Here is a 21933-nt window from a genome sequence, read left to right on the forward strand (position 1 = left end):
TTCCCAGGGGAGAAGCATCTGTTACAGCACATTTAACAGGTTGGTTCAAACAGACTCTCCCTGCCTCTAACAGCTGGGGATCTTCCTCTTCACACCCCCTGCAACATCCTAAACAGCTGTTCCTAAAATATACATTTTGTTGCTTGTAGGCTCTACGATCCATAACTCGAGAATGCATGATGCGATCTCCTCAGCATTTAACTAACTGAACCAACTTAAATCATACACTTTAGAGCTTATTGAACCTTATGTGTGAATATGCAATGTGTGGGTATTCGGGGTTTGATATAAGGACGCTAGTTATTAATGGGTGAGATTTAAGTGCATAATTTCTCATACACGAAGTGAACATCCAGCAGTGTGGATTGCTGAGAGTTGTAGTTCCACATGCCCTCTGTCAGCAGGCCCCCACCTGTCCTGTGTTCAAAGGGAAAAAAAAACTCTTTTGTTCTCCCAGACTCTTGTGTGAACTGTGAATCAAGCTGTGAAGTTGGGGCCATCCTGCCAGTGTGTGGGGCTAAGACTTGTTTAGGAGTCAGACAAATCCAATTGTGTAGATCAATGCCTGGATTATATTACAATTGCCACAACTATACTTTATCTGCATCCAGGGATTCCCAATTTGTATGTAAAAATACCCATTTTCTATTCTATTTACTTTTACTCAGAAAGCTTGTTTTTCCAGTTGCCCTTGGTAGATTAACAAAAACATTGCCGTCTGTCCTTAGCTCCTGAGTTGTAACTTGAATTGATGCTGGTCACAAAATGGCGTCTTGCGATCTCATTTCCAAAATGGAGTCTTGCGGCCATTCGCAAGATGGCGTCGCTGCGATTAAATTTTAAACTGAACTTGTCTCAGCCAATTATTCAGCTTCGACATCTCCCAGGCACAGACTTGCTAAGCAAGTATGCCTGAGGTAGGGACATGGAGATATACAGTACACACTGGTAATTGAGGGAAGGGGAGGACAGGCAGACGACACTGGCATGCATGTTGTGGGATTCGTTGAGGCCTCACTGTCATACTTGCCAACTCTTCCCGATTGTCAGGGAGACTCCCTGAAACAGTAGCAATCTCCCTGACTCCCTGAAGAGTCTAGTAATCTCCCTGATTGCACCTTACCTACATTCAAATAGGATCATTAGTATAATGTCCCTGCATTGGTTTATAAGGCACAATGATCCCTATGGCTACATGTATTTTCTGAAAAGTTTCAACTATTTTCATCAACAAGTAGATCTTACTAACTGCAGTGGGGCTCATTTACATTTGGATATAAATACATTTTATGTCACGCCTCTCAGATGTAGAAGTACACGGCCATTTTATCGCTGCGCTTATAGGTGTTGCTTTCACAATCTCATTGCTGAAGCGCTGCAAGAGCAATGAGTTAAGAGGCACTGCTAAGATGCTGCAGAAGCAGTGAGTTGAGAGGCACTGCATGGACTGAGGTGAGAGGCACTGTTGAGGTACTGCAGGAGCAGTAAGGTGAGAGGCACTGCTGAGATGCAGGGGCAGTGAGGTAAGAGGCACTGCAAGGGCAGCAAGGTAAGAGGCACTGCCAAGATGCTGCAGAAGCAGTGAGTTGAGAAGCGCTGCAGGGGCAGTGAGGTGAGAAGCACTGTTGAGGTGCTGCAGGGACAGTGAGGTGAGAGGCACTGCTGTGATGCTGCAAGGGCAGCCAGGTGAGTGATACTGCTGAGGTGCTGTAGTGGCAGTGAGGTGAGAGGCACTGCTGAGATGCTGAAGAAGCAGTGAGATAAGAGGTACTGTAAGGGCAGCGAGGTGAGAGGCATTGCAGGGATGGTGAGATGAGAGGCACCGAAGGGTCAGTGAGGTTAGAGGCATGGTTGAGACGCTGCAAGGGAAGCGATGTGAGAGCCACTGCTGAGATGCTGCAGGGGCAGCCAGGTGAGAGGTACTGTTGAGATGCTGCAGTAACAGTCAGGTGAGAGGTACTGCTAAGGAGCTGTAAGAGCAGTGAAGTGAGGGGCACTGCTGAGGCACCACATGGCGAGGTGAGAGGCTCTGCTGAGGCTGAGCATAGAACAGGAACCACACACAAGGTAGTAGGAACTAGCAGATAGTAATAGTGGCATTGTATAGCGGGGGCAGGGCTACGATGACGCATCCGCATCACCAGGCCGTCAGCACCGGAATAGACCCTCACCGAGGGGGCAGCCCTAAGGTTGGCATGTAGGATCTACTGCATGAAGCGACTATGATGGCCTTACTGCATAATATGTATAGCTGCCATTAGCACCAGACAGTTTTTAAGACACTGGGGGAAATGCATTCAGCCTTCTAAAGAGTAGAGAAATGGGCAAGTGGAGAAGTTACCCATAGCAACCAATCAGCTTCCAGCTAGCATTTGTCAAGTACGTTCTATAAAATCATAGGTAGAAGCTGCTTGGTTGCTATGGGCAACCTCTCCACTTGCTGACTCTTCACTCTTTAGGAGGTTTGATGCATCTTCCCCCCATTTCCTATACACATAAAAGCAGGAATAGGAAAGCCTGGGCTTTGTCCCTGGCACTAGGGTTACAACTAGATCCCTTTTAGTCTCTGTACCCTGACACATGCATGCCGACATTTAGCTCCCTTTCGGGAGGGAGCTGTCGGGCTCTCACATCGGGGAGGGCGTGTCACTGTAAAAGGAGGCATGGCCCTGCAGATGGCGATGTTATTGGCATAGTGAAGCAGGTGGTGGGGCCACGATGACACGAAACGCGTCACCGCCCTCCCTGCTGCCGGGATTTATACTGTAACTGCAGTGAGGGGGGGGGGGGGGGTCGCCAGCGTCCGAGAGGCTTGCCTGCCTTTCGGGGGGGTGGGAGCGACAACCGATTTTCGGGAGGCTACCTGCCGAATCGTGAGGGTGGGGAAGTATGCCCTGACGTCATCAGCTACTGTCCGTCATTTCCTACCATCCACGTGGACATAGAGAGGGAACAAGTTTCTTCTCTAGATGGACTTTATAGGCACTTCCCTCACGGTTGGCTGTATTTCCCCTTCGTGCTAGGGACCTGGAAGTGACGTGAGTGTGGGCGGAAGTGCAGTTCCTGCCCATGACAGCCAGCTACAGAAGTACTTTGTTTGCCACGCTTCGGGCACGGTGGCTCACTACATGGTTATATTCCCCCTCTAATGCCCACTTTGATGGCAGGGAATGACGCTGGACACTGGCTGATGACGTCAGGGTCCTCTCCGTGGAGGAGATTTAGACATTACCCTTCCCTCACTGTATGTCACTCCCGAGTCCCTAGCGAGAAAGTAGAGCTTATTTCCCCTTTATGCTAGGGACCTTATAGTGACGCGAGTGAGGGCGGAAGTGCAGTTCCATGCCCATTAAGGCCACCTAAAAAAGAAAGTTGTCTGCTCGCCACGCTTTGGGCTTGGTGGCTCGCTACGCTTGCCACAAGGTTATATTCCCCATCTGTGCCCACTTGGATGGTAGGGAGTGACGCTAGACACCGGCTGATGACGTCAGGGTCTTCTCCGGGAAGGGGATTTAGACATTACCCTAGCGCGAAGGGAAAATAAATTCAACCCGGATTAGTAGTGGTTAAACTAAACGCACACCTGTCATACCGCTTGTCCCCGCCCCCCTGCAGTAACGGTGCGTTCCATCAGTGCGTGCGTCCCACCCGGGCCGTGCGTCTCACTCAGCCACGCCCATTCCCCCTCTCTCAGTGAGCCAGGCGGACCCAGTGTGAAAAGCGGTGCATTGTGGGCCCTCCTTCCTTTCTCGGTCCCCGGCCATCTTGGAGAGACACCTCTGGTGAGTGGGGCTCCGGGTAATGCCGGGTGTTTCCCGAGCTCAGGGCTCCGGCGTGGGTCACTGACAGCTCAGGGGGGTAACGCTGCCTGACCGCCTCCTGACCGTGTGTTTTACTGTCCTGTGCAGGTCCGGGATCCCCGCGCTGCAGTCATGGTGGCCGCCAAGAAGACGGTGAGTGCGGCCTGGCCTCTCACGTGGAGCCCCGGCGGGGTCTGGGCTGCTCCAGCGTGGACTGTCCGGGCTTCTGTCAGCGCATCTCCCTTTACTCTGTGCAGATCGCTGGGGCACAGGAGGATCACTGTATATTTATACCATGTGCCAATATGTCAGCTGCCAGCCACACATCACTGCATGCTGAGAGATGCTCAGATAGCGGCTTATACTATATGTGTGTGTGTATAATATATATGTATGTATGTGTGTGTGTGTATATATATATATATATATATATATATATATATAATTTTCTGTCTCTCTTGTGCATGATTAATAGGCTGCCAGACTTGTCACACTATATATTGCGCTCAATTCTATTCTGTGAGAAGTGAATAGCGCCGGGCATCAGTTCCTAGAGCCATTTAATACACCGTGCTGCTAAGCCCGACTGAGGATTTCTTCTCGCACCCTTTCGGGGATGCGAGCAGAAATCTGACAAAAGTCCAGGCGCTATGCTGTTTTCTGACCCTTGCGCTGGGATGTTAGGTTGGGGAATGCCCCTTCTCTCACCTTAAACAGGGTGTTTAGTCGCGAGAACGGGCATTCTCCGACTAAACACCGTGCTGAATTGAATAGCTCCGGGGGCTATCTCCCGGTGCTATTAACTTTGCGGGCAATTGAATCGAGCCCATAGTGGAAAATGCTAAAGACTGGTTAACCGGTAGTAGTTAGAATATGAAGTGTTTGGAGCGATGGAAATTGCACATAGTCTGATGGTCCTTAAAATTGTTTTATTTTTTTGTTGTTTTTTTTTTTTACTTTTGGGAGTCTTGAGTGTAGGGAGTTGCGTTTTTATATTGGGGATCCTTTATACGTCTTTGATCCCTATTTACCAGCCTAAAGCTGGCTATACACTAGTTAAATGACTGTAATCTGCCAGTCTATGGTACTGAATGATGGATCACAGCCAGAAAATAGCTGGAAATACTGTCGGGGATTATTTGGTGATCAGACCTGTCCGATCCACCTGACTTTCATTCAGCTGACTTCGGGCTGTGAATATAGATCGCCGCTATACTTAGTGTAGCGTATGGAGGTCCTGCTTCTGTCTGCTGCGTGATGTGGGGTATTGCACAGGCTCATTTTATCCCATTAACTATATATTTTGTTTATGCATCCATGGCTTGTAGTAGTAATCTGCCCTTTTTTGTCAAAATTATAGATTTATCAGGAGAAGGATTTTATTCTGACAAATTATTATTATTATTATCCTTATATGGCGCCACAAGGGTTCCGCAGCACCTTACAATGTACATAAACAAATGAGCACACAAGAAAACAGTTATTAACAGTACAAACAATGCAGGACAGATACATGATGAATACATTGCTGCATAACACTTAGATAAGCAGCATGGTGTAAGCAACCAAGGGTGGGGTACTGTTGTATAATTGAGGGAAGAGGGCCCTGCTCGTGAGAGCTTACAACATACTGATTTATTTTAACACAACTCCTTGTATTCTAGAAAAAGTCCCTGGAGTCTATTAACTCACGGCTTCAGCTTGTTATGAAAAGTGGTAAATACGTGCTTGGGTACAAGCAGACTCTGAAGAGGATCCGTGAGGGCAAGGCTAAACTGGTGATCCTCGCCAACAACTGCCCGGCTCTGAGGTGGGTTCTATATCTGTTATTATAAAATTGTATTTATAGGGCACAAAGTGTTCTGCAGCGCTGTACAGAGGCCAAGACCGTACAGGCTAAAACAGAATAGTACAAATGGCACTACAAATCTGATGCAATGTGTGACATTGAATTGTACAGTGTCAGCTGAGACCTGTAGCTGTCGGCGTGGGTGTCAATGAGTTCTAGGTAGTCTGAAAAAACCAACAGATGACCGTCCAGGGGCAGAGCCCAAGGAGGATGTGTAGCAGGTGGACCAAAGAAGTAGGTGACAGAACTGGAGGGAGGAGAGCCTTGCTAAAGCATATACTTACAATCCTAAATTGTTGCAATTTCTGTGAAACAGGCTTAACTGTATGCTGTGCCGGTGTTACCAAAACTAGGGATGGCCAACGATGACTAACAAGCAATAATATGCCATCGATGTTGGTGATCCAATACAGGTTGAGTCTCCCATATCCAAATATTCCAAAATACGGAATATTCCGAAATACAGAATATTTTTAGCATGACTGAGAAAGTGAAACTTTTTGCTTTCTAATAGTTCAATGTACACTTGCAGTTCCTCTTGCAAACTGGCTGAACATCATAGAAGATGTTGTGGCTGGTCATTCTGCCTTCTCCACTGCAATTTTAAAGCATTAATTTGCCTGTTCTGTTTTGCATTGATAAACAGCTGGGACTCCGGGTAAGGGAGGGAGCACTTTAGAAAAATCTTATGGTTCATGTTAGATTGTCTTTAAAGCTGTGGACACTGGGTCTTTTAGGAACTATGGTTTAGTGAATGTCTGTATAGCAGATTTTCATGGAAACTATTTATAGATGAAAATGAAAGATCGGTTGTCAGTCGGAGGTAGAAATTTAGCTTGCGAAGTTCTGTGTATTCTGTAGCCCAGGGGTGGCCAACCAGTCAGAGGCAAAGTGCCAAAAATTATATGTAGTGAAGTTAGAGCCAATATCATGCGCCTGTGTAAAAATGGGGCGTGACCTAGCTGTCATAAGGCCATGCCCCTTTTTTTTGTGCGCATGCCTTTGGTATGACATTTGCAGGAGTATGGCATTGTCACACCCCTGTGGTAGTGCCCCTTGTGCAGTGCCCCCTGTGGCAGTGTCCCCCGTTATGCAGTGCTTTCTGTAGTAGTGCCCTTTATGCAATGCTCCCAGTACTTACCTGCCTTAACTCTGGGCACCTCTCCTGCCTGCGCTGACTACCGGATCCAGCAGACGCGCAGGCTCCTCACATCGCAGGTGACTTCACCCGAACACTGCATGGCTGGGAGCGCTGGCCTCTGAAGTGATCGGAGGTTTCTTTAGCTCTGATAGCTTCAGGGGCCAGCATTCACAGTTGGAGTGGTGTAGCAAAAGGCCCCTGAACCACCGTGGGGTCTATGGGGGCAGTTGTGAGTCGCAGATTCATTAGCATCTACGCATTCACTGGGTGCTGAATTCTGCCGAGATTCTTCACAAAATAGATGACTATTTCCATGTGTCAGTCTTAGCAAATGCCTTGAACTGTTTTGACAGTCACTTAATGGGAGAGGCTTAAGTCCCTGTAATACAGGTGCATGCAACATGTGGCCTTCCAGATGTGCAGTTGCATATCCCAGCATGCCCTGCCAAAGCTTGCTATTAGGCCATGCTAAGACTTTGGCAGGGCATGCTGGGACATATAGTTCCATAGCGGCTGGGGCTGCATGTCGCGTACCTCTGCGTGTATTAGATATTCAGCTACTGAAAGTTTAAAGGGTGAAAGAAGTTCCTGTGAGCTCAGCTGATGCTATACCATGTGGATGTGCTATTCCAGCAATAAAGCATGAGAAATTCTGAAATGTGTTTTTTAAACATGTTTCCCACATGTAGACCTATGTATTATAATGCGATGTGGTTTCCTACTGCTGGATAGATATTTGCCATTTGTCCACTGATGTGTTAGACTTGTGTGCTACACAATGTTGATAAAGACAAGAGGGGCTGGTTAAGCTTTGCATGCAAGTGCAATGCTGAACGCAGATTCCCGATCATCAGGGATATGCACGTGCGCAGGACCCATTATGTGAGTGTGCAGAATGGGCACTGCATAGTCGCACGCAGCCCCTGCTGTGTCTCTGCCTGATAGGCAGAGGCATTCAAGGGACGGGGGCAGTCGGCGTTCCCGAAACAAGGGAGTGTCCACCCTGTTTTCCAGGAGTGGTAAGGCCAGGGACTGCATCGACCGACGCAGCTTCCTGGCCTCACAAGTTGGCCAGTTTAAGTAAGCTGATGGATGCGATGGTGTTCCCAGCCTGCGACCTCCATCACAGTGCTAGGATTGCAAATGCAGCAGGGGGTGTCATACACCTCCTGCTGTATTTGCTATTCGCAAGGACCGAATTGCAATCCTTTGGTATAGACTGCAGTAATTGTTACATGGTAACAGACTATTGTTCGTGGCTGGTTGTTCAGCTATGAAAACGAATTGTGTTCACACTGCTGGGCTCATTAATTGACGGTGATGTCCCAGGGGCATCTAGTACCTGTGCAGGGTTGTACGTAACCAATGCCTTTGGTGGGCGTGCTAGGGGCGTGGCTGCCCAGACAGGCGTTCCCATGGGAACGCCTACCGTCTGGGTCCGGCCCCACTGACATCACTAGTGATGTCAGTGGGAGTGTTTTTGGCTCTGATAGAGCCAAAAGCACTCCGGGCTTGCGGCAGACGAGGCCCTACCGCAAGGGTCTCGTCGCAAGCCCGATGGTAGCGATGGTCTTGACCATCGCGACCATCTTTTTGGCCGCTCGCATAAGCTGTGGGTGGTCACCCACAGCTATGCGAGCGGCCAGGAGGCCGCTGCTATATTAGGTAGGACGGCCCTGATTCAGAGCGAGCGTTCTTGTCAGAGCATCCGGCTCTGAATGAGGCCCTATGTCCCCAAAGGCACCTTAACTGTTCAGGTTTTAAAGTTATCCATACTTGAGCATAGGGGTCTTAGTTAATTCAACATTAATGGTGTGCTTGTTATCTGTACCCAGATTTAGCACTGGGTTAAGCAACTTATATTTTTTTTTTTTTAGTGACTTTAATTTTTAAAATTTTATTTTCCCCCTAAACACTGTAAAGTGGCCATACACTCAGAGTTTTGGTTTGGTTGTGTCCTTGGCTATCGGATCATTAACACATTTAAGCCCAGATGCAATGGTTCTGCTTTTTTTTTTTTTAAATAGCTTTTAGTGGTTCACACCTCAGTGTCTGAACAAAGCTATCAAACCCACAGTCTTGTAACCTATTGAACTGGTATGTGGGATTAGCACTTGTGGAGGTGCAGTAGGATTAAAATGGGAACTTAATACAGTGGGTACACAAGATTTTGTGATTCCATTAAACATTACACTGTCTATACAGGAAAGAATCTGCACATAATAGGTTCCATACTGTGACAAACCTTGGGATTTATGCTATGCAGCTATTATAGGCTACTATGATTTGCACAGGAAGTCTGCTGTGATTGGGGAAAAAAGTATTCCACCTCAATAACTGATGTAATCTCAGGTCTGATAACCTGAAAGGTTTACATATATATTTATGAATGTTAGGAGGTGGAAGGAACTGGGACACATACTCTAATATGACTGTAAAGAAAGGGGATGTGCTCTTTCTATGAGGCTTCAACTGTCTAAAGTCTGAGATGTGATCCTATGTCTCCTCCATTTACCTGTCAGACTATTCTATTGTGCACATACCCTCACCCAGGCTCCATAGTTGGTATCTGGCTTTGCTTAGATCTGTCATGGCCAATATCTTTTCACTAGAGTTTTTTGGCCTTATTTTTTTGGTGCATAGTGGGGGGTTAATAAATATGTGGAAGCAAAGTTTTAAAAACACTAATTTAGTTTACAGGAATGCTTTCCTACACTAGAATAATTCATTCATATGTGTTTTGTAAGTCTGAGTGGTGCCAAGGCTTTCTTACATTTGGGAGGGTCCTCTCTCTTTAGGTGTGTGTTTTTTTTTTTTTTTAAAGTCTTAATCATTGAAATATTGGAAGACAATTTTAATTGTAAGATGTTTCTTCCACAGAAAGTCAGAGATTGAATACTACGCAATGTTGGCAAAGACTGGAGTCCACCACTACAGCGGCAACAACATTGAACTTGGTACAGCCTGCGGTAAATACTACAGAGTCTGCACACTGGCTATTATTGATCCAGGTAAATACATGTCTGATGCTTCTCTATTGTTGCTACTTCCTCCACTGTGGCTGTTCGTGAAAGGTCCCGTGCGAATTTATTCTCGCTGGATTGATCTGTCTGTGATCAGCTCCGGGCTAGACGTTCGCTAGATGAATACTAGGCCGTGTCCTCAGTACTGGCCCTTTATCCAGTTCTGATGCTTAAAGGCTAGTTACACTTTGGCAGGAGGGTATATAGCAGTGAAAGGCCTATAGTAACTCTGTATGTGCACATTAGCCACCACTTCATCATTGACTTGTCAGGAGTTAGAAAACCTTGCCGTGCCCGACCATCCGTTTAACAAATCCTACAGCTTCATAAAAACACTTACAGACAAAGCTAACAGTAACTGCAGAGGTGTGAGAGAGGATGTGCTCATAAGCTCACAGTCTGCTTTGCAGTATACATCGTCTCTCAAACTATTGCTACTCAATGTTTCTTGTTGAGTTAATTGGACAATGGCTAAGAATCATCCAGTCGTTTTACTATTGCGGCATTGCTTGTGCAAAGTGCATTAAATATCTTGATGGAGATGAGACCTAAGGGCCACAATCTTTGAAACCTTTTCTTATTGCAATACTGTACAATCCCTTTTTATAAGGCTGCATTTCCATGGGGTGTAAGACATTGTAGACCAGGCATGTCAAACTCAAAATACCAACCGGGCCGAATATTCAAGGTCTAAAGGGGCCTATCCATTCGCAGATGTTTTTCTGAGCGATTAAAGACAAAAGATATCTATTGAAAATTCCGGTGGCTGTGCTGAAAGATATCGGTCATGTACATGACAGATTTTGGCAAGATGAACGATATCGCATGACATCATTCAGGGATTGGATTTTATTTTTCTCTGCAGCTGCTGCTAATCTTTTGTCGTTCGTCGTTTACCGCATATAAACTGCCAGAAATTTCTAATATCTGGCAGCGATATGCGATAATTGACCAACATGTTGGAGAGATGAAAGATTCAATTTATCGGCTGCGGGAGTGCGCATCTGTCATCGTTCAGGGCCTATCCATAGCAGATAAATTGAACGACTGAACAATATATCGTTCAATTTATCTGCTAATGGATAGGCCCCTTAAGAGTGTGGGTCGCAACAGTCTTATATGCAGTTTTGAAAGGTGTTTTTTTTTTTTTTTTTTTAAACAAAAACCAATGCAGTACCCCTTATGCAATTCCACCCTGTATTAGAGCCCCTTTTGCAATGCCCCATGAATTTGTGCCCATTATGTAGTGGCCCCACTCACCTGTCTGAGCAGTACTTGCCTTTCTTCACAACAGCCGCTGGGCACCGCTCCAGTCCATGCCGTCCCGTGAGGATGCTGCCGCTGACTGGATCTAATTAGATCCAGAGCGGCAGGCTCCGCTCGTCGCGAGTGACTGCATGAAGTCACCCGCGTGCTGCATCACTGAGAACGCTGGCTCCTGAAGCGATCAGAGGCTTCTGATCACTTCAGAAACCACGGTTGCCAGCCTGTAAAGAAAATGTTGCTATATATATATAATATATATATATTGTGTGTGTGTGTGCGCCCACACTCTGGAGCCGCAGAAAATGTTTATTTGGGCCGCATGTTTGACATGCCTGTAGACCTTCCTTTCATGGCACATCTGTAAGCATTGCTGCCTCGTGCCATGTTTTCAGCTCTGGTGAGGATGCTATCTGTGGATTGTGCGTTTCTGTGTTTATATGGCTTTCTTCTGAGTGTTCTAGATTCTGCCCACAGTCCAAAAAGTTACAAGGATTAATTGGCTTTTCATGAATTGGCCCTAGTGTCTGTGGTAGAGGCAGTGACTGATATAATAACTAAGCATTCTATGTAATGATGCTGTGTAATATGGGTTATATTTATCCCAACTGTTCTGGATCAATGATTCCTGACTTGTGGATATTTCCATTTACTTTGCAGAATACCAATATATAACACTATATAAAAGATAGATGGAACTGTTAGTCCTGCTATAGGGGAGACCAACCAATAACCTATATCGCTGACTGAATGTGAGCACCCTGCTTGCTAGAGCTTGAAGGAAAAGTAGCATTTGAAGTGTAATGAGTGCTTTAAGAACAATTTAAAATTCTTCCAATAGTCCATCCTCCTGGTGGTATGTGTGGTTTTGGGTTTTATTTCAAGTACAAATAGATTTACTGCTTTAAACAAATTGCATCGGTTTCAGGGGCTGATCCAATATTAATGTAGGCACAACCCATTAAGTCGCGCAGCATATATTTACTTGGTACAGACCACTAAATAATATACATTGACTATTAGATCTGTTATTCTATAATGTGAATGCTTTATTTACAGCCAATTCTCTCTTGCAGGTGACTCTGATATCATTAGGAGCATGCCAGAGCAACAGCCCACTGAGAAGTAAATTTGTGTTCCAAACTGTTAATAAATGACTGGTTTTCCCAGACAAGTCTCCTGTGTAATCTGTTCTATATGACTAATGCTGCTGCTCCTCTACATCTTTCCCATGTACTTGATGTCACACACCATCACCTGAGGCATCTGACCATGTGTGCACAGCGTGTAACATTGCAGTATAGCAGTCTTGCTTCATACTGGTCCTCCTGATTTCACCCCTCGTATGATGAGATTCTGGCTAGCGATGTTCAGGCTCGGATGTTTCAGAACCAGGGGCAGCTCTTTAGAAAGGTCTGAACTATATCATCCAACAACCCAAACTGTGTCCCATTGAGCATTGCAGACCGGGTGCATAGGTGAAACTCACTGATTTATGGGGGGGAGAGAGCAAGTTTAAATGAGATATTTACCTGTGACCTCTGTTCCCAATATTTGGGCTCTGCATTTATTTTTTTAGGCTCCAGAATGTGCAGTGATGCACCATCTTTATGGCCTAGCCCAATTTATCCACATTTCTCCATGTGCTTATTCATTTACCTCCTTGTCTCCTGCTCCCATCATTGTGTTCCCCAACTACTGTCCTCCATGCTAGTTTGCATTCATTGCTTTGCTTATTGCACTTGCCTTGGTCTCTAGCTACACAAGTGGCAACACCTCAGAACTGCAAATCATCCTTATGTTCTCTTTCATAAGAGAACAGCACTTATTCCAATTGCAAAACTAGATGTATCTAGCACAGTCAAAAGTATGAGTAATATTTTGATCACGCTATCTTAAGCTAACGTCACGTCGTCCAAATATGATAGAGCAGGACTTGCATCAATGAGAACACCTTTGGAATGTTATCAATTGACTGCACAACTATCTCTAGACCTAAAGTGCGCTGTTGGAGTTATCCTGGACTCTTCCCTCTCCTTCAAACCACACATTCAGCACGTCTCAGTCCTGCCGTTTCATCTCAAAAGTATTTCCAATATCAGACCCTTTCTCACCCAGGATGCAACTAAAACACTCATCCACTGACTGGTCTCTCCAGATTGGACTACTGTAACCTCCTGACTCCCACCTCTCTCCACTCCAATCTGTCCTCAGCGCTGCTGCTCATCTTCCTCTCCAAACTTTATACATTTGCCTCCCCTCTCCTACAAGCCCTCCACTTGCTTTCCCCTTCAAAGCCCAATTCAAGGTTCTTATACTCACAAAGCCCTCACCTAATACTCTCCCATTTACATCTGACCTTTCACACTTCTGCCAACTGATTACTTCCTCCCACTCCCGCCTCCAAGATTTTGTCCTTGCTGCTCCCTACCTTTGGAACTCTCCCTCTTCCTATAGGATGTTCCACCTCTACAAATTTTTCAAACTGGCTCTCAAGACCCACTACTTCATCAAAGCCTTCCAGCTCTCATCCTAACCTGCTCGTTCCTCCCTGTCTACCCCATCTGTGTCACACCCTTTTGTCTGCCCTGCCCCTTTAAAATGTAAGCTCTCACGAGCAGGGCCCTGTATCCTCTTGTGCTTCTCCTTATACTATCATCTGCTCCTCACTCGGGCACCTAACACCTGGTTGCTTACGGCCTGTTGCTGCTTTGAGTTATGATCACTAATACAGCAACGTATATAAGCCTTGTCCTGCATTGTATTGTACTGTTAGTCACTTATTTAAGGTGGCGTGGAACACTTGTATTGCCATATAAATAAAGGATGAAAATAATAATTGTAGTAAAATGCACTCACCTCACATATTCAATTCACACTTGTGCACTAACACCGGCAAGTCAGACTGGGCAGTGTAAGGTTCAGCCACTAAGTAATCTCTCCATGACCCTCTCCCATATTACAGTGCACCCAGGAGCAAGAGATGTTTGTAACAAGATCACATCTATGCATTTCACAATCTTTGCTGTCTAATGGTACATACACATGGTCAGACGAACTATTTTACCAACTACAAATTAATTTTGACAGTATTAAAATGAATGAAAATCTGACAGCAAACACATCAGATGTCAGATTGTTGCAGGGGGACGTCAGATTTTCTTTAAAATTTGAAGGAAAAATCTGACCGTGTATGCACCATTAAGGGTCCCATACATCAGGCGGCTGTTTCACTGATTGGGCTGGAAATGCTGATTGGCGGCCATCGAACGCTGGTCCGTTGGGGAATTTCATAAAAATCCCAGATTTGCTGATCGTGATCACATTTTGATGCCCTGAGGTCTAGGAATTGGGCATTAGCCCATTCCATTGCATATGTATGGGTGCCACTTGTCCCTCTGACTATCTTCCTATATAGATCTCCTATGAAGGGCTGTCAAGACTAGGTGGCTGTGTTTAGAGATACTTTATATGTTTTGCCTTCTGAGTTCAACCTCCAGGTTGAAGCCCACCACATCTATGCTCCACATTCATGTTGCTGCCCTGTATCATCCCTTAACTTATTGCCTATACTTTTGACTGACTTAAACTCTTCCATTGACAACCCCACTATATTTCCTGCCATAGAGCTCCTGTTACTGGGTTCCTCTATACAACTCGCACTGGTACAGCCTCACACCTACCTTACTCCCATCTATACTACTCACACTGGTACAGTCTCACATCGACCCTAGTCCTAACTATACTACTCGCATTGGTACAGCCTCACACCTATACTACTCACATTGGTACAGCCTCACACCTACCAGACTGTATTGTTGCATCATATCTGACCAGGTCCAGAGGCGTTGCCATTGTATTTCGCAGGTCTCTTCCTTTCCTCATACTAAATCAAGTAATTGAGCCAGGTGGAAGATATATAATATTAGATGTGACCATACATGGCACTAATTATACTCTGGCTAATATATATGCACCCAATGTAGAAACTCCATCCTTCTTTAAGACATTGCTCCAAACTTTAAAGCAACGTGACAATTTTCCATTAATAGTTGGGGGGGGGGGGGGACTTTAATACAGTAGCTGAACCCCCCTCCTCCCGGTGCTCCGACCTCACCTTTGTGGGACACTTTTCTGGCTTTTACTTCAGCCCTACAGATATCAGACCCCTGGAGACTAATTAATCAATCTGATCTTATACTTTTTACTCGGGAGTTCTTCGCTCCTTCTCGAGGTTAGATTGTTAACCAATGTATCAGAAATTAGTAAATAATGTCCTCGTTGCTAAGTTACACGATATCATTATTTCAGACCATGCTCCGGTCTCTATGGTGCTTGGTTTCCCCCATGCCCCCTCTGCGGATCATCTTTGGAGATTCCCATCTCATTTGGCTTCTGAAGATATCAAATTATTTCTTAATGCACGTTGGTTAGAATTTGTTGATGCCAACACTGAACATTGGCACTCTTCCCTATTGTTCTGGGAGTCGAAGACAGTCATGAGGGGCCATATTATTGGCTACGTTGCCAAAAAGAAAAGCGAATCTGAGGCCACATATCATTCACTCAGGGAGGAAGTTAATACAATCTTCGCGGCATATTCCTCTTCTCCGAGGGATCTCACAATGGCTTCCTATAAGCAGGCACGGCAACTTTTAGAGAATTTTCTGTTAGCGCAAGTCAAAAACGCCGTAAGAGATTCAAAACAAATACTATAGGTGGGGGGAACAAGGTCGGAAGACTATTGCGTCTGTCTCGCCCATGGAAGACTAAGACCCATATTACGGCCATTAGACATCCTCTCACTTGTAATTTGGTAACTAATTCAAGATGCATTATGGATCTTTTTCAGGATTATTTTGAAAATGTATTTCTACATCAGGGTCCATAGGGTATCCACAGGATACCTTGGGTATAGGTGATGACGTCAGGCATCGGGCACCATAGTTAAAGTTTTCAGCCTCCCAGGATGCACTAGGGTTCCCCTCCTATACCCCTCCCCCGAGCCAAGGCATCTGTTTCGTTTGGTGCCCGGCCGGAGTCTGATGCACCTGTTTAGAGGGGGGCTAAGAAGAACCCCTGAAGTTTTTCTACAATGCAGCTGTGGCTGCACATCTGGAAGTACAGCATGGACAGTCAGTTCTGACGTCCATGCTGTCTTTCTTACACCCCCGCTGGTACCAGAACGCCGGTACCGATCCGGTGATGCTGGTAAGCATCTGGGGTCACAGCTAGCTGTGACCCCAGATGTTTGGGACCATGGGCGGATCTAAGGGGGACAGCAAGGTAAGCAGCGGGGTCCCGCGGTTGGGACCCTGCTGAACATGGTCCAGAGTCCCCAGGCATGGGGCTCCCTGGGGACTGGCTGCAGCGTGGAGCCAGGTACTAACCTGCGCTTCCACTACCCCACTGGGACAGCGGACCGTGGCAGAGCGGTAGCGCTGCGGCGTCCCAGGGGTTAAATGCATGCCAGGGGAGCATGCCTTCCCTGTCTCACAGCCGGCGCCTCCCCCGCTGCACACAGCCCACTCTGCACACGCCGACTGGCCCTGTGGCAGCGCTCCTCCCACAGGCCGGCCTCTATGCTCGGTGGCCATCTTTACAAGCGCATGGTGAACGCTGCTGGAAGGGGTGGCATCGCGGTCTGGGTCCCCCAGCATACCTCTCCTCCGTTTGGTTCAGGTCTGTGTATGCAGCGCTGTGTCCTACCAGGCTCTGTGTCTGCGTAGTTGATTATCAGTGCTGATAGTGCAGGAATTGATTTTCTTTGCATTGTATGTGACTTCTGCTAGCGCTGCTGTCTGTACTTTAATTTTCTTCTGTCAGCCATTTCAACTGTCCCTGATCTTTTCTGCTAAAGCCCTTGCGGTGCGGTGATTGCAGGGTGGTCTCACACTATACTAACAAGTATCAGTGAGAGGGGTCACATACTTACCATCATGTCTGAGAGTGACTTTCCAGCTTCTGTGTACTACGTGCAAGGTACCGTTAGCGGAGGGGGAGGGTAGTGCGGAGGGGCTATGTCGGCAGTGTTATTTATTGGCGCGGCCAATTACTGTCACGGCACCGGTACAGGAGCCGCCCTGGGCTTGTTTCGCCAAAGCGCTTACAACCCTGGTGGGCCAGTTAGCTCCGCAGCCTGCGTTCTCACAGATGGGATTGTCCCAGCAGTCAGTGGTGTCGTCACCCATGCAGGGTTTCCCGAGTCAATTGATGGTACCCCACAGTCCCCCTATTTCTCCTCCCCAGGTCTCTCAGGAGCCTGCGTGGGTTAATTCGCTGACAAGTTCTGTACAGCACTTGTCGGACGTTTACAAGGGGAGTCTGTGTTGCGGCCGGTGGCGTCTCTGTCCGCTCCTTATGAGGATGACGAAGTGACGTCTGATGATGGGGAGATTCTGGATCTTCCGGACCAGGAACCTCTCCGCAATAAAGAGTCGGACGCTAGGTCCAAGGTATATATTCCTGGACTCATTCGGGCAGTCCGCACAGCTTTAGTGATTGAGGCCGAAGATCCTCCGGTGTCCACATCTAAATATGCCTTTTTTAAGGATATTAAGGGTGACTCCACAGTGTTTCCTCTTTCGGGTCAGTTAGTGGACCATTTAGAGGAGGCGTAGAAACAGCCTGGCAAACGATAGCCGCAGAGACGCTTGGCGGTGGCTTATCCGTTTGTGGATAATTATTTTTCTAAGTGGGAATCCCCTCCACAGGTGGATTCTCATGTGACACGCCTAGTCCGTAGTGCCACATTGCCCATGCCCTCCATGTCTTCCCTGAAGGATGCTACGGAACGTAAGGTGGAGATCTGCCTAAAGTCCGTTTATTCCCTTGCGGGGGGGGCAGCTAGGCCGGCTATGGCCATTTGTTGAGTAGCCAGAGCCATGGGCTGATAGTTTGGAGGCGTCTTTCGATTCCGACTGTTCGGCTGATCGAGTTGATAGGCAATCTCCGGGATTTGGCCACTTATATCAATGAGGCAGCCTTGGATATCAGTACCCTGGCGTCTCTGGATTTCTTCGGCAGCTGTAGCTGCTCGTCGCACCTTATGGTTGCGATCTTGGAAGGCGGACGCTGATTCCAAAAAGGGCTTGGAAGCTTTGCCTTTTAATGGAGAAGTCCTGTTTGGTCCAGACCTGGACAAAATTGTAGCCACGCTGGCGGCAGCCAAATCTGCATGTCTCCCGTCTGCTGCAGTTCCTTCCAGTTCCGGTACGTCGGCCTTATAGGGCCCAGGGTAGGCCTAAAGCACAGTCCTTTCCTCGACAGGCTGGCCTCAAAAAATCGGCCAAGCCCCGGAAGCAGGCCTGGAGTACCAGACGTCCGGCCCCTAAGCCAGATGACAAGCCTGCGGCCTGACGGTCCGGGCCTCCCTTTGGGGGATCCCAGAGTGGGAGGCCGCCTGCTGCAGTTCGCCCAGAGTTGGTTAGTTACCACGACAGACACTTGGGTTCTCGAGGTGGTTTCTCACGGGTACGCCTTCTCCTTTCGGCACAGGCCCCCGTCTCGATTCTTCACCATGGGTCTTCAATCAGACCTGAACAAAGCCTTGGAACTGCGGAAGGTTTTGCACGCTATGCTCCAGGCTGGAGTTATAGTGCCTGTTCCATTCTCCCAGAAGGGCCTGGGTTTCTATTCCAATCTGTTTTTGGTGCAGAAACCCAATGGGTCGTTTTGTCCGATCCTCAACCTCAAAGCACTCAAGTCTTTGCGGGTGCCGAGGTTTTGGATGGAGACCCTGCGGCCCATCATTCTGGCGCTGGAACCTGGGGATTACATGGTGTCGTTGGACATACAGGACGCATACCTGCACGTCCCTATTCTTTTACGCCGTCAACAGTTCCTCAGGTTTGCAATCCGCAGCGACCACTTTCAGTTCCGGATGTTACCTTTTGGGCTGGCGACAGCACCACGGGTATTCACCAAGGTGATGGCGGTCATGGCGTCCTCTCTGCGGCTGCAGGGAGTCCGCATGTTACCGTACTTGGACAACCTTCTGTTGGTGGCAGGATCTCCAGAGCTCCTCCGCCACTTGGACCTGACCATTGCGGTACTGCAACGGCATGGCTGGTTGATAAACTGGCAGAAGTCCACCCTGATCCCGTCTCAGAGGATTCTGCACCTCGGAGCCTTATTGGACTCCGGACAGCAAAGGATCTTTGTGATGGGGGAAAAGATCTCTGCCTTGCAGTTGAGGGTGCGTAGTTGTCTGCAGAATCGCCGTGTGTCTGCACTCAGCAATGAGGTTACTGGGCTCCATGGTGTCAGTATTCGACATGGTGGAATATGCCCAGTTTCACACCAGACCTTTGCAGCAATTGATCCTGTCCAAATGGAATGGACTGCCTCAGAGTCTAAAATCCCAGACGATGGTGCTCACTCCGGAGGTTCGCCTGTCTCTAGCCTGGTGGTTGCAGACGACCCATCTCAACAAGGGTCGTCCGTTCTGGGTGGCGAATTGGGTCCTGTTGACAACGGACGCCAGTCTTCGGGGCTGGGGAGCAGTCACTGGTCCACGCTTGTTCCAGGGCAGGTGGACTCGGGCAGAAGCGGAGCTTCCAATAAATATCTTGGAGCTCCGCGCGGTTTTCAATGCTCTCCAGCAGGCACATCGGGTTCTCCAAGGTCACCCAGTGCAGGTCCAGTCCGACAACGCTACCACTGTGGCCTACATAAATCGGCAAGGAGGAACCCGAAGTCGGGCGACTCTCGTAGAGGTGTCCCAGATCCTGGTTTGGGCGGAGCGCAATCTTCCTTCCATATCAGCAGTCTTCATCCCGGGAGTCCTAAACTGGGAGGCGGACTTTCTCAGCCAGGACGTTCATCCGGGGGAATGGTCTCTGCACCAGGACATCTTTCAACTTCTGGTGGACTCTTGGGGTCTTCCAGAGATCGACCTCATGGCGTCACGGCACAACAACAAGTTGCCGGTGTACGGGTCTCGCACAAGAGACGAAAAGGCGTCTCTGGTGGATGCTCTGTCCGTCCAGTGGACGTTCCGGTTTGCTTATCTCTTTCCTCCGTTTTCCCTTCCACGGGTAATCCGGAAATTCAAACAGGAAGGAGGGACGCTCCTGTTGATAGCTCCCGCGTGGCCCAGATGGCACTGGTTCCCAGAGCTTCAGGGTCTGTCCGTGGACATTCCTCTGCGGTTACCGTTGCGACCGGACCTCCTGTCATAGGGTCCTTGTCTTCACCCAGACCTGACTCGGCTGTTTTTGACGGCGTGGCTGTTGAGACGGCCATGTTAAGGTCCAGGGGGTTTTCCAGCTCTGTAGTGCAAACAATGCTAAGGGCTCGGAAACCATCCTCTGCAAGGATATACCATCGAGTGTGGCATACGTTCTTCCAGTGGTGTCGACCGAGAGGCTATGCCCCTCGGGAGTTCCGTCTGTCTAGAGTGTTAGCCTTCCTGCAGGCGGGACTGAACCATGGGCTTCGCCTTGCGTCTCTGAAGGTGCAGGTGTCTGCCCTGTCCTTCTGGTTCCATCGTAGGATTGCTGCAATCCCTGATGTGCGCACCTTTATGCAAGGTGTTCTCAGAATTCAGCCACCTTTTGTTCCACCGGTGGCGCCTTGGGATTTAGCTGTGGTCCTGAGGGCTCTCCAGGGACCGCCATTTGAACCACTGGGCCCAGTGGACCTCAAGTGGCTGACAGCTAAGACAATTTTCCTTCTGGCCATTGCTTCGGCCAGACGTGTTTCTGACTTAGGGGCTCTCTCCTGTAGACCCCCTTTTCTGATTTTTCATAGGAACAGGGCGGTGCTGCACACTCGTCCTGGTTTCTTTCCTAAAGTTTCCAGCTTTCACATCAACAAAGAAATTGTTGTGCCGGCTTTTAACTCACCCGATCTTTCAGTGGGTGAGGCCACTTTGGACGTTGTGCGGGCCTTAAGGATCTATGTTGACCGCACTTCTTCGTTTAGGAAGTCGGACGCCTTGTTTGTCCTCTATGGCTTCCGGAAAAAAGGGTTGGCCTGCTTTAAAACAAACTTTGGCGGCCTGGATTCGTATGGCCATTTCAGAAGCTTATCTTCATGAATGCCTTCCGGTTCCTTCCTCTGTGAGGGCTCATTCCACTAGGTCTGTGGGTCCTTCGTCGGCTGCTTGACGTGGTGCCCCTGCAGTCCAGATCTGCAAGGCTGCCACTTAGTCCTCGGTCCATACCTTTTGTGAGGTATTACGCGTTTGACACCTTTGCCTCTCAGGATGCTTCCTTCGGGCGGCGGATTCTCCAGCACAGGAGCGTCCACACCCTTAAAGGATACTGCTTTGAGACATCCCCAAGGTATCCTGTGGATACCCTATGGACCCTGTTGTAGAAAATATGAGATATGGTAAGAACTTACCTTTGTTATCTCTATTTCTACGAAGTCCGTAGGGTTCCACAGGACTCCCACCCTGTCGTACCTGTGCTGCAGATGGGCTTTGCTCTGGTCACCGGTTTTTCCGTCTCCCTCTGGTGAGAATGTGATTCTTGTGTGTGTCCAGATCTTTTTTCGCTCTCTTCCTTCTCCGGCCTATGGCTCAGTACGTAACTGAGATGCCTTGGCTCGGGGGCGGGGTATAGGAGGGGGACCCTAGTGCATCCTGGGAGGCTGAAAACTTAACTCTATGGTGCCCGATGCCTGACGTTATCATCTATACCCAAGGTATCCTGTGGAACCCTATGAACTTCGTAGAAATAGAGATAACAAAGGTAATTTCTTACCATATCTCATATTATTCAGGCCAACCGGTAGACCCAGACATCCAAAACAGTATATTACGGGAGGCTCATCTTCCACAGTTATTCCAAGATCAGAGAGATCAATTAAGCGGTGAGGTCACATTGGAAGAAATTTCACAGGCAATTA

General features: G+C 47.9%; 1 protein-coding gene and 1 non-coding gene across 2 annotated transcripts; both read left to right on the forward strand.

Annotated features, from left to right (window-relative positions):
• The first annotated feature begins 3719 nt into the window (after positions 1-3719).
• On the forward strand, positions 3720-12250 carry RPL30 (ribosomal protein L30). Its single transcript, XM_088442705.1, has 5 exons — positions 3720-3782; positions 3909-3953; positions 5465-5610; positions 9671-9801; positions 12153-12250. Exons 2-5 carry the CDS (start codon positions 3933-3935, stop codon positions 12203-12205), a joined length of 351 nt encoding a protein of 116 aa, XP_088298831.1. The 5' UTR covers positions 3720-3782; positions 3909-3932; the 3' UTR covers positions 12206-12250.
• On the forward strand, positions 9870-10002 carry LOC148510662 (small nucleolar RNA SNORA72). Its single transcript, XR_015869384.1, has one exon. It is a non-coding gene; the product is annotated as a small nucleolar RNA SNORA72 (small nucleolar RNA).
• Positions 12251-21933: the final 9683 nt, after the last annotated feature.

This window comes from Taudactylus pleione, unplaced genomic scaffold (genome assembly GCF_031769625.1).
Source record: "Taudactylus pleione unplaced genomic scaffold, aTauple2 ptg000314l, whole genome shotgun sequence".
Classification (NCBI taxonomy): domain Eukaryota; kingdom Metazoa; phylum Chordata; class Amphibia; order Anura; family Myobatrachidae; genus Taudactylus; species Taudactylus pleione.

Excerpts from the sequence above, each read along its gene's own strand:
- RPL30 (XM_088442705.1), top strand. The coding sequence starts at position 3,933 with ATGGTGGCCGCCAAGAAGACG. Across the intron at positions 5,611-9,670 it reads AACAACTGCCCGGCTCTGAG|AAAGTCAGAGATTGAATACT; the intron begins GTGGGTTCTATA and ends TTTCTTCCACAG. Across the intron at positions 9,802-12,152 it reads ACTGGCTATTATTGATCCAG|GTGACTCTGATATCATTAGG; the intron begins GTAAATACATGT and ends TCTCTCTTGCAG.